Source organism: Gekko japonicus, unplaced genomic scaffold, assembly GCF_001447785.1.
Source record: "Gekko japonicus isolate JY-2015 unplaced genomic scaffold, Gekko_japonicus_V1.1 scaffold19, whole genome shotgun sequence".
NCBI classification, from domain to species: Eukaryota; Metazoa; Chordata; class Lepidosauria; order Squamata; family Gekkonidae; genus Gekko; species Gekko japonicus.
This window is the reverse complement of record NW_015164664.1, coordinates 2,565,036-2,580,581: the sequence shown is the minus strand read 5'-3', so window position 1 is coordinate 2,580,581 and position 15,546 is coordinate 2,565,036. Positions and strand designations below refer to the sequence as shown.

Genomic DNA, 15,546 nt, shown 5'->3' with positions numbered 1-15,546 from the left:
CAGCGACTGGGAGATCTCTGGGTGCAGCCGGCTTCGCCTCCACATCTCGGACACCGCCACACGGCACCCCGATTAAATTTTACTCCACGAGTTGTCCATTAACTACTTTCGGGCGAAGTTCGGAGCGGCTGGTCAGCCGGGGGGGGTCTGGCAGCCAGTGACCACCCATTGCCCACGGCCAATGAGGCTGCCGGTAAAGCTCTCAGCCTTCAGTGCCCGGGACCGACCGCGTACTCCTCCTCCTCCCCCCCCCCCAGTCTAAGAGAGACCCGCGAGTGGAGGGGAACAGCCTCCTGCTGCCACGGGACAGGACACATTGACCAGCCCACTCCAGCCCTTCGAACAAGCAGACCCATGATGGGGATGCTTGCAGGAATCAAAGTTGCTCCGAGGTAGTGCGTCCACGGAAGCTGTTCAAGGGAACACCAACAGCGCAGTACTGAAGCATTCACTCTGTTGTTTTACCAAACCCACACTGGAACAGGGAAAGATGCTGCTCAAAACCACATTCAAATACCGTCACCATACTGACTGCAGAGCCACCCCAGAACGGCCATAAATCTATGTAGACAGTACCATAAAACCCAGAGATCAAAGGAAGTAAACGGGCATGCAGACTGGACATTGACATAAAATCCAACAATCAATCAAAGTGAAAGCTGCATGCAGTGTAGAGTGGAATTGCTGTTCCAAGGTGAGTTTGGTAAAGAGTGGAGCAAATGCTAGAAATGCAGAATGGACCAAAGAGAGTGTAGGGTAGAATGCTCATCACAGCCTGACTTCCGGTTGAATCTGACTTTTTCATGGGCAGGGGGAAGAGCACTAAATGAATGTAAGAATTCTTCTAAAGCGGCGCACCTAGTAATGTTGCCAGCTCTGGGTTGGGGGGTTGGAGGAGAGTTTTAGGGTTACCATGGACTGCCAAAAAGACAAGTAGGTTCTAGATCAAATCAAGCCTGAACTCTTCCTAGAAGCTAAAATTGCTAAACTGAAGCTATCATATTTTGGTCATATTATGAGAAGCCAAAAGTCCCCAGGAAAAACAATAATGCTAGGAAAAGTTGAAGGCAGCTGGAAAAGAGGAAGACCCAGCATGAGATGAATTGACTCAGTCAAGGAAACAGACCTCAGTTTGCAATACCTGAGCAAGGCTGTTTACCATAGAATGTTTTGGAGGACATTAATTCATAGAGTTGCTATAAGTCAGAAGCAACTTGACAGCATTTAACACACACACAGAGTAGTAAACAAATACATGGATCCTGTTTAGTTTGCTTCAATGGATTAATGTGGCTACTCATCTGATTTAGGGGGTGTAATGATTTCATGTTTTGGTGTGTGTATTTCTTTTAAACGTTTAGTTTGACTGCAGTAATATGAGAAGAGTGATAGAGGGAGACAAGTGTGATGTGATTGGCTGATGACTGAGAGTGTGGGAGAAGGTGTGTCTATGAGGTGATTCTGTGTGTGAGGTTTGAAGAGAGAGCATAGATTTTGAGTCTATTCTGTGTGAATAAGACAAACAGTTTACTCTGTGTGAATATGAGTTTTGAGTCTATTCTGCGTGAATAAGACAAAGAGTTCAGCCTGTGTGGCTATATAAATGAGAGAGAGAGATTACACTGAGTGTCTACAGCTGTCAGAGTGGAGTTTTGGGAGTTTGAGAGACTGTTTGTGACTGACACCAAGCTTTGCCAGTTATATTTAAAAGTTCCTTTCATCACCAACAGTTCAAGATAACCAGAAACCTATTCTGTTCTTTATTTAATAAATCATTTTTTGTTTAAACTTATCCCAGAAATCAGAATCGTCCTTCCTCAGAGCCACATAGTCCTCTGAAGTCCCCAGACCCTAGGTTATTCTACCAAGAGAGAGAGATTTGGAATTTTTAATTCCTGGTGGCAGCAGAAATCTACCAAGTTTAGGTACACAGAGAGTGTTTTAAAAGGTAAAACTGTCTCCCCAATAAGCGAGGACGCCACAGTTTTTATTTTTCCCTGCTTTAGTAACTTGGGAATTTTCACTCACACTGACAGGAGTCTGTGAGGCTTGATTTGTCTCTGCCTCCTGACCAATGTTCCCTCTAAGCTGTGGAGTCTTGTGAGCAAAAATCCTACTTTGTGAGCTACTGGCATTAAAGTTGTGAGCGAGCTATTTAGCTACTGCATAAATTAGTTTGCTCTGAAACTATCCTTCCTGAGCTAGGATAAAAATGTGTGAGCCAGAGGCTAACAAACTGTGAGCTAGCTCACACTAACTCAGCTTAGAGGGAACACTGCTCCTGACATGTATCGGTTGCTAAGATACCTAGGGGTTGCTTGCCTGCTCTGCTAGCTTATCTTGAAGCAATCCCTTAGAGTCGGTACATATTTGAATCCTTGCCTTTGCTCCCATTACAGCATGACAACCGTGGTAGAATAGCCTTCCTGTGCAGATCAGAAAAGGCTTTATCCTATTAGGATGTTGATTTATTTATTTATTTATATTTTCAATTTGTATCCCGCTCACCCCCGAAGGGCTCTGAGCGGCTTACATGTTCCAATTCATACAATCCTAAACCTAGGGCCACATACATGTAGGGGACGTGACAAGCCTACCAGGCACCCTTTCTGTGTAGCAGATCTTCGTTGTTACTGCCTTGCGGGAGGTAGTCCGGCGGCGTCCACTCCAGCGCTGGTCTTTGAGGTTCCTCCTTCCGGCTGTTGCGAATTCATGGCAGTGCATGACTAAATTATTTAGAAGAGATTTCCAGTTGATGAAGGTTTTCTAGTTGTCTGAAGCTGTTTTAAGATGTGTCATATCTAGGCTGTATTTGTTTTACTCTGATGTATTAAAAAAAACCCCACTGTATCCCACCTTGTTTTTAGGAAAAAGGGAGGCTAATGTCATCAGTAAAAAATAAATGAAACAAGCCTATCAAAAATAAATGAAACATTCCATACCTTTGCCTAAAAGTCAACAAGAAAACCTTCAGTATTAGTAAATGCTGCACAGGAATATGTGTGATTTAAAAGTAGTCATCCCATCAATGATGCCTTGCCAAATAATGATGAGTGCAGGGGTCCAAACCTGACCTTGGCAACCTGACAGACCAAAAGTCAGGCAAGATGGTGGCAATGCAAGAACAGCAACCATCATTCCAGGCTTGGTGCTGTGGAACAGAGGAGTGGGGCCAACCCAATTAAGAAAGATTATGTAGATGACAACACAGATGGAGCCAAGTGTTGGTGCTGTTGCCTGGGCAACATAAGGGGAGGGAGAAGAAAGCCCTCAATGCCTTGTGAGATTTAGAAGTGAGACTTTTTCTGGTGCTTTGTTGGCCAACAAAGAAGCATCTTCCAATGCAACTTCAGTCCAGGACGAGGAAAACTATTGTTCTCCTTATCTGAGGCTTTCCCAAGGTGAAAGTCATGAGTTTCATGAACTCCAACTTTCAAGGAAGGCACACTAACTCCTTCACTCAAAAGGGCCTTGGCCCAAGCCAAAGGTACCATAAATTTACAATGAGCTGGACTACCTTGACCTGAAGATGGGATACAAATTAATGGGTTGAAAATAAAAGGTTGCTGTTCCCTGAGCCCCAGAGAGCATATGAACTTCTTCATTTCTTATAGATATCTGCTGCTGCCTCTTTGGGCGGGTGGCCCCCCAAATTGCCCTTTCATTCTCCTCTTTCCTTAGTGTGGCAAAAATGACCTGGCACCGAACTGGTCAAGGTTAATATTTTATCAGTGCATTCAGTTCTTTTGGATTAATTGTACATCAGCTAGTTGCATCTAGTCCAATCCAATAGGTAGGTGAGGTATTTTGGCATGAAGATATTTACTAATGTGTAAGTGATCATTGAATTGTGGAGGAATGGACTTTAGTCTAAGCAGTGATTAATCTCTGGTCTTAAATCTGTCATTTCCAATGCATGACCCCTGGGTTTTGGTATTTCAAACAAAACAGCATTGTTTCCTTTGTGGCATTGCCTCTTCCAAGAAGAAGTCTCACGTAACATGTTGACCAGTTTAAAAAGTAGGGGCAGCTTCTCTCATAATTGCTGGACTATGATGGGTAAAGTTATTTGCATAAAAATTCCCCCTTTGCACAAAACACTGGGTCCTTGATTCATATTGAACTGGACAGCATTGGTGCTGGGAACAACCCTTTATGTGCTGAGGATACACATAGATGCTTCTTGTGGTTACAACTTAACTTTTCTAATCCCAGTCATTAGCAGTTTTAGCTCTGAATGCACCAGAATGGATGTTAGACCTGGCATAAAACACTGTGCAATTATATGCCAGAAATTCAAATACCGTTTTGAGCATCTCTGATGTGGGTGCACTACTTTGAAAACTTAGGCAAGTGTTTCATGATCAAATAATCAGTGTGGTGCTATCAGCCAAACAGTTAGTGATCATAACCTTAATAATATTAATATCTGAACTTCGTGATCCTGGGGGGGGGGATTGTCCATTTTTACTTCTAGTGCTAAGGTCATGTGACAAACACTGACAAGAAATAAAAGCTTGATCAGAGGCTTTATCTTATAAAGATGAACAAGATGTAGCAAGGACATGGAAAGACACAAAATACAAGAACATATAATTTCTTAACAAAACATGCTTGACAGGATTCACTTTGGGATGCTACCATCAAGATAGGGCCTGGACTTATACAACAGATTTCCAGACTACAAAGATCAGTTCCCCAGGAGGAAAGGGCAGCTACAGAAGAGAGACTTTGTTGCACAAGGCTGCCAGCTCCAGGTTGGAAAATTCCTGGAAATCAGGGGGTGGAGCGTGGGGAGGGCAAGTTCTGGGGATGGGGGGGGGACCTCAGTGGCATATAATGTCACAGAACGTAGCCTCCAAAGCAGCCCTTTTATTCAGCAGAACTGATATCTCATCTGGAGGTCAGTTATGATACTGAGAAATCTTCAGGTCCCACCTGGAAGTTGGCAACCCTACTGTGGCATCACATCCCTGCTGAGCTCCCTCCCCTTCCCAAAATAAGCTCCCCCCCCTAAGCATCACCACCAAATTTCCAGGGGTCTACCCAGCTACAGTGAGTGACTCTAGACTGAACAGAAGTTAAGCCATCTATGTTTTTAAAGTTTGTCTGAATGAAGCTTAACAGAACAAATCCTTATGCTTTGAGGCACAGAGAAGAGAGGACCACGGTTTGCTGGGAAGCCAAAGATGCATTCGGCACAGCAGTCAGGAGAGGGCTGCACCTTTGAAGCCTGGGTACATATATCGCGTCAGAGACATATTCAGACCAAAATGAGTAACATCAAGACAACAAGACAATTAAGGGTCTTATGGTAGTTTAAAGACTACTACAATTCTTCCAGCAGAAACTTTCATGTTCCAGAGTCCACTTTATCAAATGCATGATGGGAAAAAGCATACATGTTGATGAATGGAGGAAGGACAGCTTGGGAATAGGCATTATTACAAAGGGAGTTTTACAGCAATGAGTTTTTTCCACCAATAGGTGATAACTTCAAATTCTGCGATGTCCACAATTGATTTCCCTCCTGTCTCTAGAAGGGACGGGTAGAAGAAGAACATTCCTGAGCCTTCATGGATAATGGTACAGGTCACGAAACAGAAGCAGCACGGATTGCCCTAGAAACAGACATGGATAAGTGAACAATTAACGAGCATGTGCCAGTGACGTTTGCTACCTTGTGGCTGAATCATTGAGGGAGTTTTTATATGGGTACATGCATGAGATGGTTTGGATGGTGTGAAGTCCAGACAAAAGATCACACTGGCTACTGATCCACTCCTGAGCCCAGTTCAAGGTGCTGTTTTTGAGTTTTAAAGCCCTACATGTCTTGGGACCAGGATATCGGAAGGAGCGGTTTCTCGTATATGTTCCTGTCCCAGAATTGAGATCACAGGGAGAAGGTCGTTTGATGGGTATACAAGACAGGGCCTTTTCAGTGGCAGCCTCATGATTATGGAACAACCTCCCCAGGGAGGAGTGCCTGATCCCCTCCCTTTCAGTCTTTAGGAGGCAGCTGAAGATGGTTTTATTTAGGAATGCATTTAATTAAAGCAGTCCTAAATTGTGATTTTAAATTTTGGTTTAATGTTTTTATATAACCTATTTTATGTATTCTATTAATATTCTAAGCCACCTTGAGAAAAACAGGGCTTAAATGAATTAAATAAACTTACCTGTACCTGTAAATGTACACATGGAAAATATCACATCTAGTTAGGGCCTCCTGAGAGACTGGAGCAACTTTTGTCTTCATGGGTAGCTGAAAAGAAAGTGTCTGAGGAACTGAGCTCTGACTCATGAAAACTTATCCTGGAGTAAATGTTGTTAGTCTTTAAGGTACCCCTGGACTTCTATTTTGTTTAGCTGAAAAGAAACCAGTAGTGGATGTGGAGACACTGGGGAGAGCTCTGTTTATTGAGTTCACAGATCTGGCCAGCCACTCAAGACCGGTCTCTGATGTGGTTCTTCGGCCGACTGGGTGATGGTCTGGTATGAAAAAATATACACAGACGTGTGCTAGATGCCCACAGAACAATACAACAATGAATGAGACTAGATCAAAGCCATAACATCATTTTGTGTCTGGTAACAAAGAACAACAACATATTCCTTCATAGAAAAAATACAAAGGTCGATAAAACTCCACATAGCAGTCTGCTCCAGACTCTCTCAATCTATATCCCTCTAACAGTCTTGTATCCTTATCCAAATTCACAAAAGCAGTCTGCTCCAAAGTCAATCAATCTGTGTCTCTCTTTCAGTCAACACTTTTTCCGGATATCTAAGTGTTTCAGACCTCTGGTCTTTCCTCAGGAACAAATCCTATATAAGATTCTTACATTCAGTCTTACATTCAAGTTGACACTTTCATTGATTTACTTTTCTGTTAGTCTATTTGGGCAAGGTCTCCTCCCTTATTTCCAAGCATGCTGATAATGCTGCCAAAGTAAAATGGACCCACACTATGCCTCACTTTGGCAGCAGCCTAGTCCTGTATTTTCTCTGCAGTGCTAATGAAGAAACTGGGTTTTTTTTGCAAGGGACAATCTGCAGGAAAGATACTTAAAGTTCACCCACCTGCTGACCAACTCCCCAACACAATCAGGATCCAAAACTGGAAGTCAGCCTAAATCGGAGAGCATCTGCAGGGGAAAGTCATCAGGCATAGGAGGGATCATGCACTTTCCCCTCCCACCCATCTGCCAAACCTTCCCTGGAGGTTCCTCCCGTCCCATATTCCCATTCCCTCTGCAAACACTGTCGGGACCACCAAGAAAATGCCTAGGTCTGCCATTATCAAGCCAGCCCAGTTTTCTGCAGGCAAGCCATGAATAACTTACCCTTCAAGCAGCCTTCTGTATTACCATTCTCAGTTCAGAGATATAGTGGAGATTTGGGAAAGGTAAATCGGTGAGAGAACTGCCAAGCCTTTGAATGCCATCAGTAGGGGCCACAAGAACTCTGTTCCCAAACGTTCCCTGGAGAGCAGAAGAATGAGAAGTGTGGTGTCAGAGCGAGGCAAAAATTTGCTGGATGCTTCCTTCACCCCTGCCCCAGAAGGACGGTGCTGAGTAATAACCTGAGGTCCAAGATTTTCTCAGCGAAACCCCCCCCCCCAAATCTAGATGTACCATTTGCAATTCCTCATAATTTCTTAGGGAAAAAACTTCTCCAGCATGCAAAGGGTGAATGGTCATATAGAAGCCTAAAATAGGAAAGGACATTGTGACATTGTATGTTAAGAATTACTTTGACTTTCCAGGGATTGCAAGTGTAACTGGTTTTCTCCCCCTGCACCTGAACCACACCGTTTTAACCACTGCAGTTCATTTGTAAAGGGGAAAGGGTAGGGGGCAGGGGAGAAGCAAGCAGCACAGAGATGGGGCATACGGACACCACCCTGTGTGCCTCTGCCCTGCTCATTGCTTCCACAGCAGGGGTGTTTTCTGGACCCCCTAACCATCATCTTCTTATTGTCTACCTTCTGAGTTTTCCTCTCCTTTGATATGATAATTCCAAACCTGATTCGAGACAATCTTTTTGGAAAGATTACAGTCAAAGCAAACTGTGTGGATGGGAAAGTTTTATTTTTGAAGTTCCTACCCACATGAGCACCATTTTCTCTGCCTCAGTCCCCAAGGCCACCATTCTCACCACCACCATCACCACCACCAGAAGGCTTTTTCAGACTTTTTAAACATTTCAGGAATTGGCACATCACTATAACACAGTAACTTTATAACCATCTATTGCCACAATTTACCAACTCCTCTGAATTCCCAGCTTTAATTTTTAAAAGGTACATCTCCAGACTTTTTTGTTGTGGAGATAAAAGGGGAAAGTTGCAAGGTTCCTGGAACCTATTTGCATCTTATCTGACAGTTGTTGGCATCTCCCTGGGATGGTCTCCAAAAATTAGGCAGCTGTTTTCAAGTGTATGAGCTCATGCGCTAAGCTTGCTGCTGCACCTGCCCCCACAATTGTTGTTGTTGTTCAGTCGCACAGTCGAGTCCGACTCTTCGCGACCCCATGGACCAGATCACGCCAGGCTTTCCGGTCTTCTGTCGCCCTCCACGGCATAGCACACAGCCTCATCGAACCATGCAAGCCCCCTCGCCACGACAAGGCAGTGATCCGTGAGGGGCCCCCCACAATAGCACTCTTAATTAGGCATGTATTACTCACCAGTTCAAAGAGCAGCCCCTCCATCCTGCATTAACTTTCACCAGAAAACGATCCCTGCTGGAAGGGCAGCTGGCTGTGATGCTTCTTTGCTAACCCTGTGGGTGGGCACTGATGGAAACCATGACACCTAAGTTAATTTTAAGTACCCCAAGTGTATCGTTGATGTGCATGGGGCAAGAGTATGGAGTGCTGGATTAATCAACCCATGCACAGAACAGCAGTGGGAAAGGTGAACATTATTTAGGCATGAAATCCAAGCAGAACTGCTAGTTCTATAGGCAACTAATGTGAGAGCTAAGCTATTTCCCCTTTGCATCTCACACTTATCTCCATGCTGTGGTTCTGGCTGCAATACAGGAAGACTGTGGAGTTCCATATGAATAAAGTCCTCCACTTTTTTGGGGGGGAAGAACAGCTTACTAGAATCTGTACTGGTAGGAAAACAGAACAGATTACCCAACATCTTGCTTAGTTGTGAATTCTATCACAAAATACGGGATGGCCTAATCAGCCCCCTTTTGATCAATAGGCACAGTTGCCCAGAAGAGAGACTAGTGTCCTTCCTTCTATCAGATCTCCACCTTCATAGCACCTTTGCAGTGGCGAGGTTTCTCTCTGTTGCTATGAGGGTTAGAGAATATAAGGTTAAAGCTCTGGTGGGATGATTGTCTTTGTATATTAAAAATGTGTGATCTTTATGATGTTGTTTTTTCCCCTATGCCAGTAAAGGTTTTGACTGACTGAGTGAATCTGTAGCATGCTTGCCCACTCCAGCCTGGTACCTGTACTTGCTGCCTTGAGTTAGTAATGCCATTGGCATTGCACAGATCTCTAGACAGCATGCTGCCACTGTGCTACCATCTGTCAGGCAGGGGATATGGGTTCAGCCTGTACCCTATGGACTCCCCCCCCCAAGACGCTGAGAGATCTTGTACAGAAACATTAATATGTGTTATGTATGGAAACTAGAGTTCCCATGATGCTGTGATAACCTAGATTTACCATATTGACATGGGAATAGTAAAGGCCATTATAACCCTGGCCTGCATTGCACAGATCAGGCCCTCTCTATATTCATGGACTGCTGTTTGGTGGAGGATTGTGTAGGGCTACTGGGCACTGTCACATATCAATGATGTCAAGTCTCCCAAAGATAGGCTAGCTGGCTAAGGAAAACCTTAGGCTAATACATTAGTATACCTCCCCTTTCCCTTTCAAACTGGCCTTGAGAGCTGATAACTGTACAGCAATCAGCATGTGTATATGGAGGTATTAATCTGAACGTATACTGCTGTCTGCTGTTATAATTTTTAGATTGCATATTATATGTTTTACATTCTTGTACTTGCTTTCATTCACTTTTATTTGTGTATATGTTGCTTTGCTTATAGAAAAGTGACTTTAAGTGCCCTTCACTTCTCCAAGTGGTGAGAAGTTCCAGGGCCAGCACTTACTAGAGATGGTTTCCTTCAGAGAAAGCACTGGAGATTAATGACATTTTGGATGTTTTCACTTTATTTGTAAATATACAGGAAAAGCACAGGAGGAGGCATAAAAGCACTCCTGCAGGGCAGCATTCCACATAAGATCCACTCCACATAAGAGCCCCAGAGAGAGATATCCTGCACTAGCATAACGGATGCATGTTAATTTGCATCCCAGAGCAAGTTTCTAATCCTGGTTTTAGAAGATGAAAGTATTCTGAGTCTCAGAGGGTTTCCTATGCCCCAAGGCAGTCTTCTTGCTTCTCTCCATAGGCCTTCCTTGCCTTATCTATCCATGCCCCAAGAGTTCAGTCTCTTTGTAGTCCATCACTGTTCTTTATTGCAGTTATAAGCAAACCACCCTGTCAGGCATCAGAAGTTCTGTCACCTACAAACTGGTGCCTCTTGCATTGCTAAAAATAATAGGAAAACAGTCATCTAAATGTATACAACTCACCTTGTGCACTTAGAGGAATTTGAATTGCAATAAATTAAAGTCCCTTGGTATGAAATGTCAGCATTACAACCAAAAATCAGGCTACCTGTGGACTTTCCAAGACAAGGCTTCTTCAATAAGAGCTCATTTCATTGAGGCAGAGAACTTATTTCTGACTTTGGTGACCAATCATAACTTGGTACAGAGACCAGGGTCTCTTGTGAAATTCATTCCCAAAGCCGTCAATAGGAATGCCTTTCCAAACTGTATCCTGCTTATTTCTTCTGTGATGTCTGCAATTGACCTCCCCTTTGTCTCAGGAAGGAAGATGTAGATGAAAATCACTACCACAATGAGCACTGCTAGAAAGATGAGGAAGCAGAAGGGGCCGAGGAGCTCCTGAGGGAGAAAAAACACACACAGGTAAAATGAAATTATCTTCAAAACCATTCAAATTAATAGGGCCTATAGACTATACTATGTTCTGGCGAGGTCGTGACTTCTTAGAGACTTCTTAGGTTCAAAATACATTATATATTTGTTCACTATACAATTTTAGGCTTTCTAAACCCAACTTTTTTCCCTGGTCACACATCAGCTGCAGGAATGTCATTTTAAAGATCAGAGGACTGTTTTTCCAGGTTGAACTGCTATTTGGCAGTGAGGAGGAGCTCCTGCTTTCTCCCTCAGGCTTTTTCGGGTTTTGTTTTTTGGGTTTTTTGCATTTTTGTGTATGTGTGTGCCTGTGCCTGAAATCATGATGACCTCTGGCGACCTCTACTGGGGCACAGAGGACATTCAGAGAAGTGGCTTGATAGCTTGCCTCTGGCCTCCCAGCCCTGGTATTCTCAGGAGGTCTCCCATCCAAATACTTGTCGGGGTCGGCCCTGCTTAGTTTCCGAGAGCTGACAAGATCGGCCTTGCCTGAGCTATCCAGGTCAGGGCCCCCAGACTCCCCCCCCCCAGATACTGACCCCCCAGTAGATAACTTCTGGGGGTGGCATTTCAGTGACTGAAAGCGGGCTGAGTGGAGACAGAAGTGCCCCCCCCACCAAGCAGCTGTTCAGGCTGGGCAAACACTCCCTCTGATCTTTAAAATGACATTCCTGCAGCTGATGTGTGACTTCAGGGAAACAAGTTGGGTTCATCATCTAGGGAACAAACATATTATGTATTTTGGCCCTTAGAGTAAGTACACAGTATCCACAGTAAACCAGCATTAGAAATGCCTATATGACATTTTTGGCGCGCACACACACAGACACACAACTTTCTTCAAACTCAGAGGAAATATGTTCTGGGAAAATTGGATTTGCACAGAACTAATTTATTAGCCAGACCTTGTGTCAAGAAAAGAAAGAGCGGCACCAGTCACAGAAGATAAAAAAGAGGGCCAAGGCTGATGGTACAAAGTCAAGTAAAAATATATTTCACTACTCAGTTAAATTTCCAAAAAATTCCCTACGCATTTTGTTGACAGGGTTCACCAGAAGAATCTGTTCATCTTTCAGTAGTTCTTCAAAATAGTAACTGATTTGTTACTATTTTTGAAGAACTATTGAAAGAGGAACAGATTCCCCCGACAAAGCCTGTTGGCGAAATGCATAGGGAATGTTTTGGAAATTGAACTGAGTAATAAAATACATTTTTACCTGATTTTACACCATTGATCTTGGCCTTATTTTTTTTTATTTCCAGACCTTGTGCCAGCCATGAAGCCATTCCTCTCCGCAGTCTTGGAACAGTTTTTGAAGTGTAAAAAATTGGAGGGGGTGGGGACACACATAAATGAAACACCAACCAATTTAACAAATGTTTCAGCAGATAATCATATTGCACACTTGCTAAAAACAGGAAAACCCAGATGAAAGCATGGGAATCTCAAATCAATGGTCTCACTGAGTTTTTTCTGAATGGGCAGGTATCACAGCAATGTTTTCATCACACAGCTAGGCTCTGATCACTGTTGGGCCTCTAGCTTTATACTATGAATCATGAACACAATAAACATTATTGTGCAGAAGCAGGAGTTATGTATCTCCCTCCCACTTAAGCACCAAGGAAGGTGACTTACCACAACAAAGGGGAAACCCATCCCAACCACAGTGAGGCACATCCAGCTCGTGGTGCCCACAATGACAAATGCTGATGCTCTTGCTGACTGACTGAAAATCTCTACCATGACAGAGATGACACCGCCGCCTGAAAAGGACATGGTGACAGAAAATAAGAGCCTTGGAAATGTTAGCTCCTTGTTCTTCAAAAAATGAAGGAAAAGGTTAGTCTCTCCCACCAAAAGTACTATTTCTGCAGCTTACTGTGGAAGCATGCTATCTGGCTGACCAATCACATCTCAGTGATATATATATTCAGGCCTGGCAAATCAAGGCAGCCATCCAGAGTAACACAAAATGAGAGCTAAACCCATATATCATGTACTTTTCACATAATTGTTTTTTTCGGGCAACACAAGCAATGTCTTTCAGCAAAACTTTAACATCAACAGAGACATTGTGCTTGAGCCAGTAACAGTGCCACCCTACGCCCTTCGAAGTCTGTTCAAGTCATTGGGAGCAGAAGGTTTAACTCTGCTTAGGGTTTCATTTCAGTGCATGAGGTCACTAACCCGCCTGTGAAAATCAATGAGCCTGAATAGTTTGGATGGACTGTGCCAACTGTGCAACACAGCTGATTCTTTTAAAGAAGAGCCATTTGGGTACAAAGAATATCAGGAGTGGTTCATTCATTCCCCCAGAGAATACAAGCACTTTCATTTCCAGTCCACTTTGGTGCCAGACCATGATTGCCTCCTCTCTGCCACTGCCACTTCCTGAAATAACCCTTTGTTCACTTGCTACTGCTCCATGCTGATTTACTCACATGGACCAAGTCCATAACAGATCACGAACAAGAAGATGAGGGTGATGCTGCAGTAGGACAACCAAGGGAACTGATCCTGGAAGAAAGTACATGGGAAGGGAGAAAATTATATCTAAAACAAATGAGATAATGCTACATCTTTCTCATGGAGGACTACATCCAAACAGCAACATTTTTCTTACCGTGCTGTGATTTGAGTGGAGGGATTCAACTGAGCTAGATGGTCAGAAGTGGTCTGGGGTCTGCTGTGAACTGGATTCTGCTATCACCACGATATAGTTTTGGCTTATCCAAGGCATGACAGCCACAGAACCTTTAGAAAATCTACTTTGGCTGCGGTCACACGGAGCATTAGCCACGCTAGAGCGATGGAAGACAAGCGGAGTTTCCAGGCACGATCTCACCGGCACATCTGGGAAGCGTAGCACTTCCGTGGCTCAACTGAGGCTTCCCGCCGAAAACACGCAGCAAAAAACTAGTACCTCGGAGGTACTAGTTTCCGGTAACTGCGGGGCAAGGGCAGGCGTCTGATCGCGTTTCCGGAGGCATCCGGCGCCCGCCCATGTCCCTTTGCGAAAAAGGGTTTTTTTCCCCACATCTCCGTGGATGCGCACAAGCACCCAACGGAGCATGCGCAGTCGTGGTGTACACGAAAACAAAACAAAACAAAACAAAAAATGGAAAAAACATCCAGTTTGCCGCACCGCACGCTTCTTTTTTGCGCGCGGAATTGTCTTGCGATCAGCACCTTTCCCTTCCCACGGTACCTCCACGGTACCTCAACGGGAGGTCTGATCTCTTTACCACGCGTTAGTTTACCCCAGGGCAAGCTGCCATGCTCCCCCCCCCCGCAGTTTCCTGCCCGTGTGACCGGGGCCTTTCATTAGCTGCAGGATGGAGTCAAGCTAGGTTTGGGGATACTCTGAAGATTATTGCAAGCAAACCAAGGCAAGAAGGTAGGCAATAACAGTGGGTATCTCTACACTTCAGAGATGAAGGTGGTATATTTAAAAAAAGAGAGAGATGAAGGTGGTATATAGCAGGCTGTCTTACCTGGTACCAGACCATTAGTTTTTTTAACCCAGTATTGTCTACTAACTTTGACCAGCTCCCATGCAAAGGTACTAACCACCTGTGTTACTAGAAATCCTTTATTTTAAACTGCAGATGCTAGGCATTGAACTTGGAACCTCCTTCATACAACTTATGTATTCTGCTACTGAGAGCGAGCACAAATGCGAAGTGCTTTTCACAAACGTTTTAGCCCCCTTAAAGCCCCTTTTTGGTGAAGAGGGTTTGAAAGGAGGCAAAAATCGTGCAAAATGGAAAGTTGGGTAGAAGGCAATCCAGAACGGACTTTCTAATTAAACAAATATAGACCGTATATCTCCTCTCAGAACTGCTACCTTCACCCCCAGGAGTATGGGGAGATGGGTGTTCAAAGAAGAGGAAGGAGAGGTGGTCCCTCCTGTTTTATGTTTATGCTCTTTGGACCCCACTGAGAATAAGAGCATCCAATATCTGGTACATTGGTTGCGTCCTTTTATTCCTGTTATGATGGTAGAAACTAGAGAAGAAGGGCAATGAGGAACTAGAATCCCAGTTAGAGGCATCCCTCCTTCTCTCTTGACCCATTTCTCTTTGGTAAAAGTACTATATGACACCTTGAATTCCATAAGAAAGAAAGGCAGCTAATAAATTTTTTAAATAAATAATATTAAATAAAGAAGAGTACCAGTCACATCTTAACCACAGTTTTATTTATCCACCAAATGAACTCTGGATGGAAGGATCCCTTTGATTATTAGGACAGGAGAGGTGAGGCAGGCAGCTGTGGAAACCCCATCCACCACTTCCACACACCAAGCAATGGTGGTGAGAACAATCCAAGTCCAGAGTGGGGTTGGTTCTGCTGTCAAAATGACTACTGCACCTCAGAAATGGTGTCAAGTTTTCTATGTTTTGTCCCTGCCTTCTGTCAGAGGAAGAGTGTCAGTAATATATGCTGGTGGTGGAGTGGGGAGGCAAGAAGCGATTTGAAGCCTGCCCGTGGAC

General features: G+C 44.0%; 1 protein-coding gene across 1 annotated transcript in view; it reads right to left on the bottom strand.

The window, feature by feature from the left end:
- LOC107108510 (solute carrier family 2, facilitated glucose transporter member 11-like) overlaps positions 1 to 15,546 on the bottom strand; it is a 37,964-nt gene that overhangs the window by 10,655 nt on the left and 11,763 nt on the right. The window contains exons 4-8 of the mRNA XM_015408947.1: positions 13,492 to 13,567; positions 12,686 to 12,813; positions 10,960 to 11,010; positions 6,180 to 6,185; positions 5,463 to 5,621 (exon numbers count right to left, since the gene is read on the bottom strand). Coding sequence (XP_015264433.1) covers positions 5,463 to 5,621; positions 6,180 to 6,185; positions 10,960 to 11,010; positions 12,686 to 12,813; positions 13,492 to 13,567 — 420 coding nt within the window. The remainder of the gene's footprint in view (positions 1 to 5,462; positions 5,622 to 6,179; positions 6,186 to 10,959; positions 11,011 to 12,685; positions 12,814 to 13,491; positions 13,568 to 15,546) is intronic.